Source organism: Urocitellus parryii, chromosome 13 (assembly GCF_045843805.1).
Source record: "Urocitellus parryii isolate mUroPar1 chromosome 13, mUroPar1.hap1, whole genome shotgun sequence".
NCBI classification, from domain to species: Eukaryota; Metazoa; Chordata; class Mammalia; order Rodentia; family Sciuridae; genus Urocitellus; species Urocitellus parryii.
The window spans coordinates 34654201-34668783 of record NC_135543.1 but is presented as its reverse complement, the minus strand read 5'-3'; the positions used below and the strand labels follow the sequence as shown (position 1 = coordinate 34668783).

The window sequence follows — 14583 nt, the reverse complement described above, 5'->3', positions numbered from 1 at the left end:
CTGATCACTACTCCATCAACCCTCACTAAAGGCCTACCCTTTTCTTCAGGTGCAGTGTTTGCTCCTGTGCCTCTTGTGGGAAAATTTGGAGACTTTTTTTTTTTTTTTTTTTTTTTTTTTTTTTTTTTTGCAGAAGTTGAGGGAAGTAGCAAATGGGGCCCCTCAGTTTGGAAAAAATTCCGGTGCCTCCTCTGACATATAGACATAGAGTACCTCCCTAACATATGGAATTCAGAATAAATCTCAACTAAACCATAGACTGAAATTATTAATGATTTAAACGAAACCAAACTCACATAGGTACAGAGACAACACTTTGTGGATTTTCTGGTTCTCTTGTGTGTCCGATTTTGCTGGAGCCTTAGGCCCAGTCCTAACTTGGCAAGTGAGGGAACTAACCCAGGGTCCCACATCACCCACCTAGGCAGGGACCTGCCCTTTTCAGGGGCAGCCAACTCTCACCTGAGGGAGTGGCCTGCGGGCGGGGACGGACCTACAGCTCCAGGCTGGGGCGGAGCCTGGACTGCGGCAGGCGCAGGGCGTTTTGGTTTCAGGGGCCCGCGGCAGTGCGCAGAGAGTTCTTCCTCTCACCGTCAGAGGGCAGGCGACAGCTGGAGGAGAGGAGTCCTTCTCCCCACACAGTTTGGGGGCTCCTCCCCAACGTAAGGAAAGAGTCTAAAGGAGTGGCCGGGCTTCCACGCAACCGTTTGTTCTTCCTGATGCTACTTACACCCAAGCCTTGTGACTGGAGAGGGGACAGGACACTTCTGGGGGAGATCGGAGCTCTGGCACCAGGACCCGCCCTCCCCATACACCCAGCCAGGAGCCAGTCCCAAGCTCTGGGACTGGGGCTCAGCAAGGGAGACTGGGTAGGGCGCCCTGGGGAAGGAATGACCGTGATCCTCCAGTGGCTTGATCCCTCCTGCTGGGTGTAAGAGCTTGGGGGAAACTCTGAGTGTGCTTACAGCCAGGAGACTTGCCCCTTGGTGGCCGGCTTGGGTGGGTGGAGGAGGATCCGATGTAGCCTGTCTACTGCAGACTGAGCGCCATTCCTTACGGAAAAGAAGCGCCCCTCCGCAAGAGGTCTCCACCTCCCACCCCAGTCACAGGCATCCGTTTCCTCAGCCTCCTTTCCAATCAGGCTTTTCCACTAGCTCCTACCCGCTGTCTCCTCAGGTGTTTGTAGTCCTGGAGGCTGGAGCCCAGGGCATACAGTAGGCAAGTACTACACTCTGAACCCTTTTAAAAGAAAAAAATATATATATATTGTTTTGAGGCAGGGTCTTGCTAAATTGCTGAGATTGGACTTGAACTTGTGATTCTCTTGTCTCAGACTCCGGAGTGGCTGGGATTACAGGCAAGTAAGTGCCACTGCTCTGGGCTGGCAGCCCCTCTTGTATTTATCATCATCCCACGATGGGCCGACCTCTAAAGCAGGCGTCCCCCAAGCTGCCTTAAAGGGGTCTCTGAGAACCTGGAAAAGCCTATTGGGTATTTGGTTGTCCCTGGAGACACTTCCTGAGCTTGCTCTCTTCCATTCTGAGATACCTCCAGGTAATATACAGGGTCAAGGACATTCTGAGCTGAGGCTTTAGTGGGCAAGGGAACGATGGATGGTGCATTCACCAAGGGATTTCCAAGGCCAAGGAAACATGGCTTTCCTTCTCCTTCTCACTCACTACAATGAGAGGTGAGCCTCAGTAAGAAGCAGGTCTCCAAAGTCCAGAACATTCCCACCCCCACCAGCAAAGCTGACTGAACTGCAGCCTGAGGCTCTGGTCCTAAGAACTCAATCATGATGATTGATCTGATTGGGTGCATTTCTTTCTGGGACACCCAATCTGCAGAGTGCACAATGACATCTCCCCAGGGCCAGTATCCTACCATGTAAACAGGGACACTGCTCTCACCACTCCCTTGGAGATAGACCTCTTCCCACAGCAGGGGCAAGGATGCTCTCCGTGTCTCATCCGGTGAGACCAAGCCAAGCCAGGTATTGATTGGACAGAAAGATATAGATATGTTGGATGGAGAATGGTTAGGGGATCCGATTTCTTTCTTTTCCTGTTCAGAGAACACTTCTCCTCCACCTCACCCTGTTGAAAAGCAGAGGCCGGATAAGGGAGACTGTTCTCACTTGTCACATGGAACACCTCCATCCCTGCTGGTTTCCCCCTGGGAGTTCATGAAGCCTCTGGGAACAAGGTCCCCTCTTCTACCATGCAAGCACTACCAACATTGTTGTCTCCCTGTATATTCTTAGAACCAGTCAATATGATTAATTTTACATGGGCGTAATTTCCTGCTATTGCTGCGGAGTCCTCCCAGCCTTGCCCATCAGCAGCGACATGATACAGTTTCTGGTTATATTGGTCAACCAAGATATTGATATTATTAATAATGGATATCTATATGCTGACCTTTGTCCACACAACTGAATCACTCTGGGCTGGCTGTCACATTTCTTTAAAAGGTATTGATAAGCACATTACTGGAAGGACGTGTACAATCTTAGGTGTGTACTTTTCACTCACCTTCAAGCATCTCCTGTGAAAATCTACCCATGTTGGACGAACTGGTGTGAACATGATGGCATGTGGTGTGTAAGAGAATATGCTTGTGTGCACATATTTTTATGGTGCGTGTGTGTGGTCGGGAATGCGAGTGTATTCATATGTACCTGAGTGTGCGTGTAAGTGTGTATATTAGTGTGTGTGAGTCTGTCTTGAACACCGGCCCTTTTAGAGCTGATCAAATAGTCAATTAAAGCATTATAGGGAGGTAGCAGAATCAGAGAATTCCTACAAATACACTGTGATGTAGTGTTTGATCTTTGGATGCCTCTTGTCTCCCAGGACTTGCGTGAGGAGGCTTGGCTTTATAGGGATATTATTAGGTTGATGCCTCGTTCTCTCAATTTACCTGCCAGGCAAGAGACAGCATTCACTGGGAGCTGTCTGGCCAGAACCAGCCATTGGAAGGTTCACTGAAGGCCATGCTGCAGGCTGTACTTGGGACGCAGGCTACTCCCAGCCTCAGTCTCTTTATCTGTGTGTATACTGTCAGCAATTAATCTGACTCCACTTTCTTAAGGCCAGAAGGAAGGAGGTCAGCTCAGCTCAACCTCTTGACTGTCTGCACCAAAGTCCCCCCAAAATGACGCTTGACATGCCACCAGCCTTGTTGATTGCATGGTGGGGTGTGGCCTGCTGCCTACGAGAAGGGAGTGTGTCTGTGGAATTCCATGGCAGAAGGCATGCTTTTGTGTGTGTGTACACAGGCATGCAGAGCTCATTGCTATGTATCTCTGTGGCTGCTATCATGCCTTCCTGTGAACAGTGGCATCAGAGACCATGCCTCTACTGGCTCGTTCTGTAGTGATCCCATCCTGCTTGAACCCAGACATGCTCACTTGTCTGGGATGCCCCCTTGCTTGTCCCTGTGAAGGGAAGCTGGCTAGCTAGAGAGATCTTTTGGATCCTCAGACATAGTGTATGAATAAACCAGACATGGATTAATTAGGTGTGACTGCATCATTAAATTAGAATAATGAACAAACAGCCACGTATGGCATTCAAATCTGCCTAGAACAACTCCACGGTTTGCTTTCAAGTAAGTCACCTGTCAGTTTGTAGGTTTGGGGGACTCCAAGGAGTGAAGTTCCCATCATATCTTGAAAAGTGGATTCTTTAGGTATCACATAGCCCAGGCGAGCGGTCCTTCAGTGGGCAAGAAGATTTCACAACTGAATCCAAACAACAATTTGGTTCAATACAGCATCATCTATGCATGCTTCAGCTGCGTGCATTTCTCAGCATGAAATACGACAGTGGCACAGGTGCTCAAGTCAAGGGAGGGAGAAGTTAAGAGGTGTGGGCAGTGGATGGGAAATGTATCGATCCCATAATATTTATGTGGATGTGCACAAAGTCCCTGGTGCATGTACACACACACACACACACACACACACCTCTTTTATAAACCCCATTTTTCCTTCTATTGACACAATCCCCATTTCCATCAGATAGATTCTAAGGTGGACTAGTCTGAATTCTGTTATTTTAGAAATAGCTGCTGAATTGCAGTCCCCTGCCCTTGACAGACTATGCGGCTCATAATCCTGGTCCTAGGACAGAGCAGATCTGCCGCAAGAACGTCTGTCTTTAACAAAGAGGGAAGTCAACAGAGAAGAGAAAAACAAACAAGAAACTTGCTGGTCTCACTGGCCAGCTGTGGGGCAGCCCAAGGCATCAGGGGCTTTGTTAGTATTTTCAAGTATCTAGAAACCGTTGATCTGTAGCCACTTTTTAACAAAGGTGATAATTAATTAAAGCAGAGTGTATTGCAATAAAGTAACATCATGGTCAGTTTATGCACTGTCTAGAGCTGGCCTTGGAAGTCTCTGTCAATTAAACTCTTGTGGGAGGCCATTTCATTATCAATTTTTTTTCCTGAGTTTGATCAATATTTTTGGCCATCTGTCCTCACAGAACCAGGACTACATCTGCCTCTATGAAGGCACCCATTTATTTACATCTTGCAGATGACCACATAGGTTTTGTTCCTGAGTGGGACTGCTGGGAATGCTCTGTTTGAGAGTCTCAGTCGGCTCATGCTGGAGGGGAGATACAAGGAAGGATAAGAGAAACGAAATGTGGAGCAAGTGAAAGGGGAGAAACTGTGAATGTATAATCCCGAAAGCATCCTTTTCTACTCTTGAGGGATTCAGAAATCAGGGCATTACCCCTGGGCTTTCCCACCAGCAGCCCTGCTGGTTCCTGTGGGGAGGTCTGTGGCTCGGGTTTTATACCTATCCAAGGGCCACTTGGAACTTGATGGGTGGAAGTGGAGGAAGCTCTAAGGGCAAGTACATCAACTCAGGAAATCCCTCTGCTGCCTTTTTTATCCCTGTAATTGTCTTTCTGCCCCAGCACCTTTAACTGCCTCCTTATATGGCCAATTAGAACATTTTCCTTATTTATCAGGCCCCACTTTGGGGTTTGGTCTCTTCAGAGAAAGAGAAGAAGGAGAATTGATGATGAAAGGTGCTACAGCTAAGTTGGAAGGTGGGCTCTAGTCCAGTCCCCTAGGCTCTCTGGGTGACACAGGATGCTTTCTGTGATTCTTGGAGAGGCTGTGTATTTAAAGGGCTTAGAAAAGACAGAAAAAAATGGGGGCTTCTCTTCTTATAGAGAGCCCAAAAGAAGTGTGCTTGTGTGTCTGCCACACCCTACTTGTGTTTAGGGAAAATGCAGCATTCTGTTTGAAACCTGTCTTGACTAAGCCTGTCAAGTACTCTGTGTGTGTGTGTGTGTGTGTGTGTGTGTGTGTGTGAGAGAGAGAGAGAGAGAGAGAGAGAGAGAGAGAGAGAGAGAGAGAGAGAGACTGACTCTGCAAGAGGAAAGTAGGCTGGGATGCCAGGGGCCAGTGAGTGGGGTAGGGAGGCAGTGGGTGGTGAAAATTATTCCTGCAGAGAGCTGGGCTCTGAGGCTGGCCACTCAGATTCCAGATGGAAGGTCATTTCTAAAATGAGTCAATGGGTGAGAAAAAGCAGGCCAGACTTCAAAGGGTGATGGGGTGGGGGATGAGGATGAGATTCTCTCCCAAACCTGGATGGCTGGGTAGGGAAATCAGGCAGATAAAAAAGAGCACACCTCCACACTGGAACTTGGATCATTGACAGACCCCAGCCATGAGTTCTAGCCAGAAGATGTATATAAAAATGTGGACAGTGTCCTTCTCTCCCAATTCTCCCCTTTCCTTCGTCACACTTCTTCCTGATTCTGCATATCACCTTGCAACATAAAACTGCCCCAACATCATCTTCATACCACTTACATTCTTGCATGTGCACACATGCACGTACGTACACATACACACACACACACACACACACACACACACACACAACACTCAACACCAACAACACCCACATAGGCTGCAGCACCTTCTCTCCCTCCACCCTCTGGTACTCACAGACACACTGGTTTTCACACCTTCTACCTTTGCATGTCACTTGGGATTCCCCTTCCAAATTCAGGAGCTGCTGCAGTTTCAGCCACCGTCAACCAGTATGCCCAATTTCCTGCTGGCATGTGGACCCTAGAACTTTCAGTTTTCCTGCCTGTGACACTGGGCCTCATTCTCTTGTTACATCTCCCTCTCTTCCACAGGAAGTTCACCTTACATCCTCTTTAACTGAAATCCCTCCTCAGTCAACTTGGAGGCTGACCATTTCTTGATGATGTGGAAGACGTGAACTCAGCAATTTTCCTCAAATCCATCTCAAGCAAAGTTGGGACCAGCTCTTTTCTCAACCAATGTGATAGTGTCCTCAGCTATTCCCCTGGCCATCACTCGGCAGCCCCTCTCTCTCCTGGTGTATAAGCTATAATGATGAGGATGAGGATGCTAATAGTAGTGATGAGGATGGCCATGAGCAAGCTGCTGGAGTGTTCAGGTCACGGGGCATTAGGATTGCCCCCAAGAAAACAGCTCTTTGAAAGAACTCCGAGAAATTCACAATATGACTGTATGTTGGGGCACATCTATGGCATAAAATTTTGTAACTGTTTTCCTTTGGGTTGTTTTCAAGCTATGAGTTCATTCAAGAAAAGCTTTTGTTTTTGTTTTACTTTGCTTTGGGTCCCAGAAGCCACAAACATTCAGCCAACCGGAACAGGTGATGAGGGGAGTGACAGTATGCCAAGGGGCTTCTTTCAGCCCAATCCAGACTCCTGGTTAAAGCCTAGGAGTGGAGGTCGAAAGTGTTAATATTTCTCTGTTGAGTTACAGTGAAATCTAGGCCAGCCCTGGTTTTCATATGTGTGGGATGCACTTAGTCGTGTTTGTACATGAATACATATTAAGTACACAGGTACCTCTTAATTTGTTTCTGTTGTGTTGATTCTGAGAAAGTCTGTTTTAAAGACAAATAAAATTATGCACAAATAAAAATAACCACCAGTCTCCTAAATAAACCAATAATTTCCTAATAATTTTTTTTCTTTTCTTTTAAATAGAACACATCAACATCTGGAATTTGGAGGATTTTTTTTTTTTAAATGTTGGCTGTTGCCTTGATACACTTTAGTCTTGTAATGATTGCTACTGATCATTTTCTTTGGTAAAACTTATTTTTTGAAAGTGATTTTCTTGTTTTCATATGCTGTGTATTCTATTTTCCCTATGTCTGGCAATGCAAATCTTTCTTTTAAAAACTATAGGTATGTAACCAGTCATTCGGCTAGTCTTTTTCCCTGTACAAAAATGACTTTATTTTCCAAAGTAATTAAGAAAAAGTTCATCTTTTTGAGCTGATGCTGATACTTTAACTTCACTCTTAGACTCATTTTAAAACAGAAATCAGACACAGCCTCATGGTTTTAATTCACCTATGAGCTACCTCGGCTAAAGTTGAGAGGTGGAAATGCAATATTCCGAAAATTGTTGCATTTAAATGCAAACATAAAGTGTAATTTCATGAAGATAGTCACAAATCACCAAAACATAATAATAGACCTTGTCTTTCCAGTTTTTCCCGGTCACACCCCAAATCAAGGGGCTTCAGGCACTTCCTACTCAGGTAGGAAACAGGAGCTTGTGCAGCTGATGGTGAGCATATCTGAAAATGATACACTTTCCGGAGCTAAATCCACAGAAGGTTCCTTTACTCTGTCTCCACCCTCCTTCTGGATGTAGTGTGAAAGTCCGAGGGGCTGATGTCCCTGCAGCTGTGGCTTCTGGGTTGGGAACCCCCGCCCTGCCCAGATTGTCAGTTGAGTACATTTTCCTCCATGAAGTGGGGGAAATCTCAAGGCAGAGTAGTTACCCAGGCATAGATCTGCTCTGAACGGATAACAGGAGGTACTATGATAGGGACTTAGCTGTTTAGATTAAAATGCATCGCAGGCTCTGGGAACAAGCACACATCAGTAGTAAAGGCTGTTTAAACCTTTGGGGACAGCCCTATGTTTATATTACATTAATTCATAAATATTATACTAAATACCACTTAAATTGGACTTAAATGACTTCAAAGATAATGCATTATAATATGGCTATCCAGAGAGCACTAGTCTTTATGTCTCCCAGTAACTCAGTCTTTGCTGCCTCCTATCCTGCTAGACAGGACCAAAGTTATGAATGGATTGCCGGCTTATTCATGTGTGATCCACTGTGTGTGTGTGTGTGTGTGTGTGTGTGTGTATGTGTGTTTGTATATATGTATCTTTGGTCATTGCCTCTATTTGTTCTCCAGAAAATAAAAAGAATAGAGAAGTAAATTAAAAATGAGAGAAGAGGAGAAGTACACTAGTGGGTGATCTGTTCCCTTCTCCAAGGAAGAAAAATTCTACAAAAAGGGGCAAAATTGGTCCTCAGCTCATTTCTGCAGCTACCCAGGGAATTTGCCTCGCTCTTCTTTAATCAATAGTAAAATGTCTTTCTTTTTGCAGGCCAGAAAAACAATCTTTTGAAAAGTGCGTCCAATGGGGGAGAAAAGAAGACTGAGTTAACCGGAGAGTTTGCATTAAAGTGGCTTTTCTTCCTGGGATGTTGTTTCTTTGAATTTTGATTTGGGGCTTTTTTTTTTCCTTTCTGCCTCTGCCCAGCACCTGGATCCCCCTCTCCCCAATGCTTGCTGGTCTCCAGGGGGTAAATATACCTTTACAGTAATTACCCTGGTCCACAGCTGCTATTTGCTACTTCCCAGCCCAACAGCCTTTCTCAGACATAGCTGGGTTTTCTCCACAACACCCACCCACTCCCTCCTCCACAGACTCCCAATTTGACTGGAGTAATTGCCTTTTAAGGTGCACTCTACGCATGGCAGGTATTCCATTAACCCTTAGAACTCCTTCTTTCTTTAGTTACCTGAAATGGCAGGTGCCCAACAAATGGATACCCACCTGAAATCTCATGCATTTCATTTAGTTTTTACTGCTTTTTAAAAACCAATAACATACATATGCCATCCATGCTGGAGGCCAGTACCCTGTTGGGTCTCTCAATTTTAACCCAGAACGATTCATTAGAAGTTAGACATTCAAGAAGGGGAGAGCAAGAGTCACAAACATGCCCTGAAACCAGGCTTAACAAAGGCATGATTCTACCCTAGACTCACGTTGTCAATGTACAAATGGGGGAAATCCAGAAGCCAAATGCAATCCTCATTCTTCAAACCTCATCATGCTTTTTGACTTAACAGTAATTAATCACCAATGGCAAGCATGTAATTTTTTAAGGTGGCCAGAGGCTTATTTTATAAGGATTAGCTAATAAATCAGGCTGCATCACTGAAGGAGGAGTTCAAACTCTACTAGGACTGAATAAACCAGCCCTTGGAAACGGTCTCATTTATTCAGCTCTCTGAGAGCTTCCAGGCACTGCTAGGGACACTGTGCCCCAACCTCAACTCGAAAAACCAAAGGGATGGAGAGGCAGGAAGTTTCATAAGGAAAGATATATGCTCGGGCTGACGGGTGAGCTGCGACAACGAAGCACCCAGTGTGCCGGAGCCAACGGGCCTGCCTGTCACTGACTGAGACAGTTTGGGAGAGGAATTATTTAGAAAATGAAGTTTTTCCTGTCCTAGGAATTCTGGAGGGTTTTATATATATGTATATATGATATGTGTATATACATCATATACATATCTATATATAGATAGCTACATATAGATATGTATATGATATATACATATAATAACCTTCTCTATTTCCCTGATACAAATGATAAAATTTCTACTTCTTTACTATAATACCAGAGAGTCCTCATTACATCAAAAACAAAGTAATATCAGCAAGTGATTGTTGAGAAGAGACCAAGAAATATTGTTAAAGTTTATTTCATTTGAAATAAAGAAGCAAATGAAATGCTCCAATTCAGATCCCACAGGACATCCAGATCCTCACAACTGTCTTTTGCCTACAGTGGGTTCTAAATTCTTTCAAGTTTGAAATCTTAAATTACCACAAGAACTGATCATTAAGATGGGCAAGAGACTTCCCTACCTATGCTATTAAAATTTTTATTATTACTATTTTTAAAACTGGGGATGTATTAGAATGACAAAGGTTTGATACAAACCTTGATTAGCTTCTAGGGAGCTTGATTGGAAAGGGAAAAACTACAAAGATATGATTCACTTGAGAGGGAGGGGAAAGTGTTTTTTTTTTTTTCTTTGACTATTTTGAAGACTGCCTCCCCACTCCACCTTTTCAATCTGTCTTTTGAACAGACAGGCATTTTCTCCATATTGGATAAAGGTTGGTTTCTCTTTCCATTACAGCCCCCACCATCACCCCACCCCAACAAACCCAGTATATTTCCATTCTGCTGTGATTTTGTGCTACTCAACATGCCATTAACTTTAAGATTTACTCCTCAGCAGGCAAGCTGGAAGATGCTAAAGCCAATAAAAACTGCTCTCTGGGACTCCAACTATGAAGAGTTTGGAGCTCTGTTTAGTATTCGGATGAAGGGAGGGCTGTAGAAGGAGGGTGGTTGTGGTAGTGAAAACCGCTGCTGCTTAGAGAGCCAGACAGCTTTGCGCCCTGCACCTAATGTGCTAGAGGATCAGCTCTGTTCAGAGCCCATTTGTGGCCAAGGATGAGGCTGCTCTCTATGTGGGGGTGGGTGTACGTGTGTTTTCATCTTTGAAACCACCAGCTCTAACACAGCATCTTCGGCGGTTCTCCACACTACTGTTTATTAAAAACGGAACGTCCATACACATCCCCTACAACTTCCTTAGCCCCGTGCTCCTTCCCTGCCTGGCGATCAATCTCTCTCAGAAAGCATTTAACTTGCCCACACAGCTCCAGCACCGATTAATCCCCGCTGCACATCCTATACATTACTGTTAGGGAGCGGAGCACTGGGCTAATTCCGTCACCCACCAGCCACCCACACACATTCTACAACTGAACACATTTGGGGCTCTGCCTTAAAGATAATAAAACAAGGAGAAAACAGGCAGACTGCAGACAATTCCCATGACCACTTTCCTAAAAAGTTGTTAGGTTTTAATTCTTTGATTATTTTGTCTCCCCCTCCCCCAAGCACTCACTAGCAATAATTGCTTCAAGGGAGCAGTAATATACTATAAAGCTCTCTGCATGGTGAGTTTGGGATAAATTCGGGTGCACCCTTCAAAAAGCATATCTTGCACACACATACGATTTCCCCCCCAAAGCTCAGCTTTCCTGGGAAAGGGACTATCCAGTTTTCCCAGACCCCCACTCCACCCAGGGGATGACAGGGTCCTTGCTAATTCTTGCCTTAGGTTTTATTACTCCTTCCTTCAAACATTCAAGCTACCCCCTTCCCCCCACTCTCCACACCACCACTCACACAACAACCAGATTATTGAGGCACACAGCTCTATATGGAGAGTTTACTGTAAAATTAATGGCAAAATAAAAAATATTTCTTTGAATTTGTCACCTCTCTCCCTTTTAGACGGCTGTGCTCCTGCTACTCTGGCCCAGAGCGGAGGATGAGGAGACCATCTCCTGTAGTATTTTCAGCACCACGGCGATGGACAGCACCCTAGGTCCCTGGCCCGCGAGCGCCTGCCAGTCCGCTCAGCATCCAGGTCTCGCCCGGTGCAGCAGTCCCTATCCCAATCTTTCAAGTCGCTTTACTCAAAAACCCAAGCCCCATTTTCCCCACCATCCCCTCTTTCTCTTCATCTTCTGCTCCCGCTGCTCTCCCCATGGCACAGCTCCTATCAGCTTCTCCCCCAAAACCAAGCTTTGCCCCAGCGAGCAGCTCCCCCACGCACCCCAGCTCAGGTCTCCGCTGCCCGAGCGCCTCCCTCTTCGGCGCCCGCCCGCGGCTCCCTCTCGCCCATCTCCCGCTCGTCAGTCGCCGGCCGATCGGCCGCCCGCCCGCTCCTTCTCCCTGGCAAAGTTGGGAGGGAAAGGTGCACTCACCTTTGTGCATGCCTGTGAACCTGTCCTTCAGAACCGTAAGCTCGTAGATCTTGCCGAACTCCTCGAAGAGGGGCTTGAGGTCCTTCTCATCCAGGTTTCGGGGGATCTGCCCAATGAACAGCTTGATGGCATCGTGGTCCTTCATGGGAATGGTCGACGGGTTCCCCGGGCTGTGGCTTAATCCGTTCATGTGCCCGGCGCTGCCTGGGCTGCTGCCGAGCCCGTTGGTACTGAGGCTCGCGTTGTCAGCCTGTCCGTTTGCTAACGTGGCCATCTTTATATACATAGAGAAAATCTTCTTTCCTTTTATTCTTTCTCGCTCGCACTCTCTCGCTCCTCTCCCTCACTCGCTCGCTCGCGCTCACACACGCACACGCATACACACACTCGGGTTCTCTCCCCCTCGGTTTCTCTACACCTCGCTCTCCTCTCGTTCTCTGCTCTCTCTCTCTCTCTCTCTCTCTCTCTCTCTCTCTCTCTCTCACTCACTCTCTCTCTCTCTCTCCCTCTCTCTCTCTTTCTCCTCTCTTCTCTCGCTCGCGCTCTCTCTCCTCTCCCCTCCCTCTCTCTCTCTCTCTCCCTCCCTCTCTCTTCTCGCTCTCTCTTTCTCCTTTTCTCGGTCTGATCTGATTCTTTTCTTTCTTCTTTTTCTTCTTCTGCTTCTTCTTCTTCTTCTTCGTCTTTTTTTCTTTTTTACATTGAACAGACAGGATCTCTGTCCTTTCCGTTTAAACAGGCTGGACCGGTTCAAGTTCCCAGCCAGACCAGGGGTGGGGGCGGCGAGTGTGCGCGCGCGGAGGAAGGGAGCGCGGGGGGCCGGGAGTGGGCGCGCTGGTGGGGGGGAGCCCGCACCGCGGCGGGCGGCGGCCGGGGGCAGGGCGGCGTGGGGCGGCGCCGGCCTTGCCGCGCCTCCCCTGTCGGCAGCCCCGCGGAGCGGCGGTGGTACAGTCCGAGACGGCCCCCGGCTATAAATAGCGCCAGGCGCATGGCTCTTCGGGAGGCGCTGAGATTCCGGGCCCGGCGGCAGCGGGCAGCGGGTGCCTGTTAGGAACCGGGCTGCCGGCCTCTTCTCTTTGCCTTTTGGGGCTTCTTTTTGTAATAGCAGCAGGTGCAACTTTTTCTATTTTAAAAACATTGATTTTCATTTTCGTGTGGGTATGTAGGGGGGAGTTATCCACCGAGCTGCGCTCTATTAGGGCGACAGGCGGGCGAAGCGAAGGCATGGATGGCGGGCGGGGCGGCGGCGAAGGCGGCGGCGGAGGTGGAATGGGCGCTTTTTTCTCCCATCTGGCTTTATTTATTTATTTATTTAGACTAGAAAAAGCGAGCTGGCTTGGAGGGAGTCCGCCCAGCGATCCGAGTGCGCATTGATCAGTGTCGAGAGAAAAAAAAAAAAAGCTACATAAATATATATTATGTGGATAAATCTGTAGACAAGAGCTCTCTCGCGCGCTCTCCCTGTTTCTCCCTGTCTGTGTCTATCTTCTCTTTTTTCCTTCTCGCATCCCCAGCCTTCCAGAGCAACCCAAATCTTATCCCTCTCACCTGGCATCTACCGCCACTCGAGCCACCTGGGAGGATGGGGCTGGGGAGCAGACGGGCCATGCCAGGGGTTCGGGGAGTAGAGATTCCCGGTTCGTTCTCCGGCCCGGCCCGCCACCGAAGGCGGGAGGTGGGTGTTGCGGTCCCGGACGGCTTCCCCTGTCCCGGAGAGCAGCGGCCGGTTGGGCCAGCAGCTGGTGGGAGGAAGGTAGGAGCGGAGTGCCCGGGCCCGCTCGCCTGCCAAGGAGCGAGGAAGGCGCTGGGCGCGGTGGCTGGTGAGCCAACGCGGGGGATGACTTAATTTTTGCCCTCGTTTGCTTTACTGGTTCAAATTGGAAATTTTTTTTTTTCTTAACTCACCATCAAAGAAATAAAGCCGCTGAATGGCTAACCGGGCTACAGCCGGACCCTGACTCGCGCGGCGTGCGCTGCCCCTGCGGGTTTCGTTTGCAGCACCTCCGGCTCCAGAGGTGCGAGGCAGGGAGTTGCGTCTGTGGGATAAAGCCAAGAGTCCGGCTGCCCTGCCCGAGTCCCGCTGGACTCCCCACGAAGCCCACTGGGGCTGGAACACCCGCTGCGCGAGAGAGGGAGTGGCAGGCGCGGAAGCCCGGCGGAGCAGCCCCGCCTCTGGGGGCGAAGACTGGTGGTGAACTTGGCTGGGGCAGCAGGTTTTCATTTTAATGGTGTTTACCTGCAGCCCTTCTTCTACATTTGCTTTTCCAGGACACCTTTTTTTTTTTTTTTTCTGGCTTCAGAAGCGGGGGCCAATTAGAATAACGCTCCCGCTCCCCTGCGGGCTGCAGGACTGGGAGCTGGGACGGCTGGGCGGAGCTGCTGGCCTAACCCCGGCGAGTCCCGGCTGGCCACTTTCGGGTATTTAGGGCTTTTCTGTTCTTACCCATGAATTACCTTACGTTACTAGTCAATATGTTTAAAATTTTATTTAAACAAATGAAACCCCAGCAGCCTGAAAACCCAGGCCAACCCGTTTGGTACAACCACAAAGCTGTACTCTCCAGCGCTGGAGGAGGCCGAGGCCCGGAGGTTCCCATACCCTCAGGTTCGCAGCCCCAGAGCCCCAGTCCTCTCCGGAAACCTCTTC

The 14583-nt window shown here is 48.0% G+C and overlaps 1 protein-coding gene across 27 annotated transcripts in view; it reads right to left on the bottom strand.

Moving 5' to 3' along the window:
• Celf4 (CUGBP Elav-like family member 4) overlaps window positions 1–12225 on the bottom strand; it is a 289799-nt gene extending 277574 nt beyond the window's left edge. For all 27 annotated transcript variants that reach the window (XM_026400067.2, XM_026400086.2, XM_026400068.2 and 24 more), the window contains exon 1: window positions 11940–12225. In XM_026400067.2, the coding sequence (XP_026255852.2) occupies window positions 11940–12225 (286 nt within the window). The remainder of the gene's footprint in view (window positions 1–11939) is intronic.
• Window positions 12226–14583: the final 2358 nt, after the last annotated feature.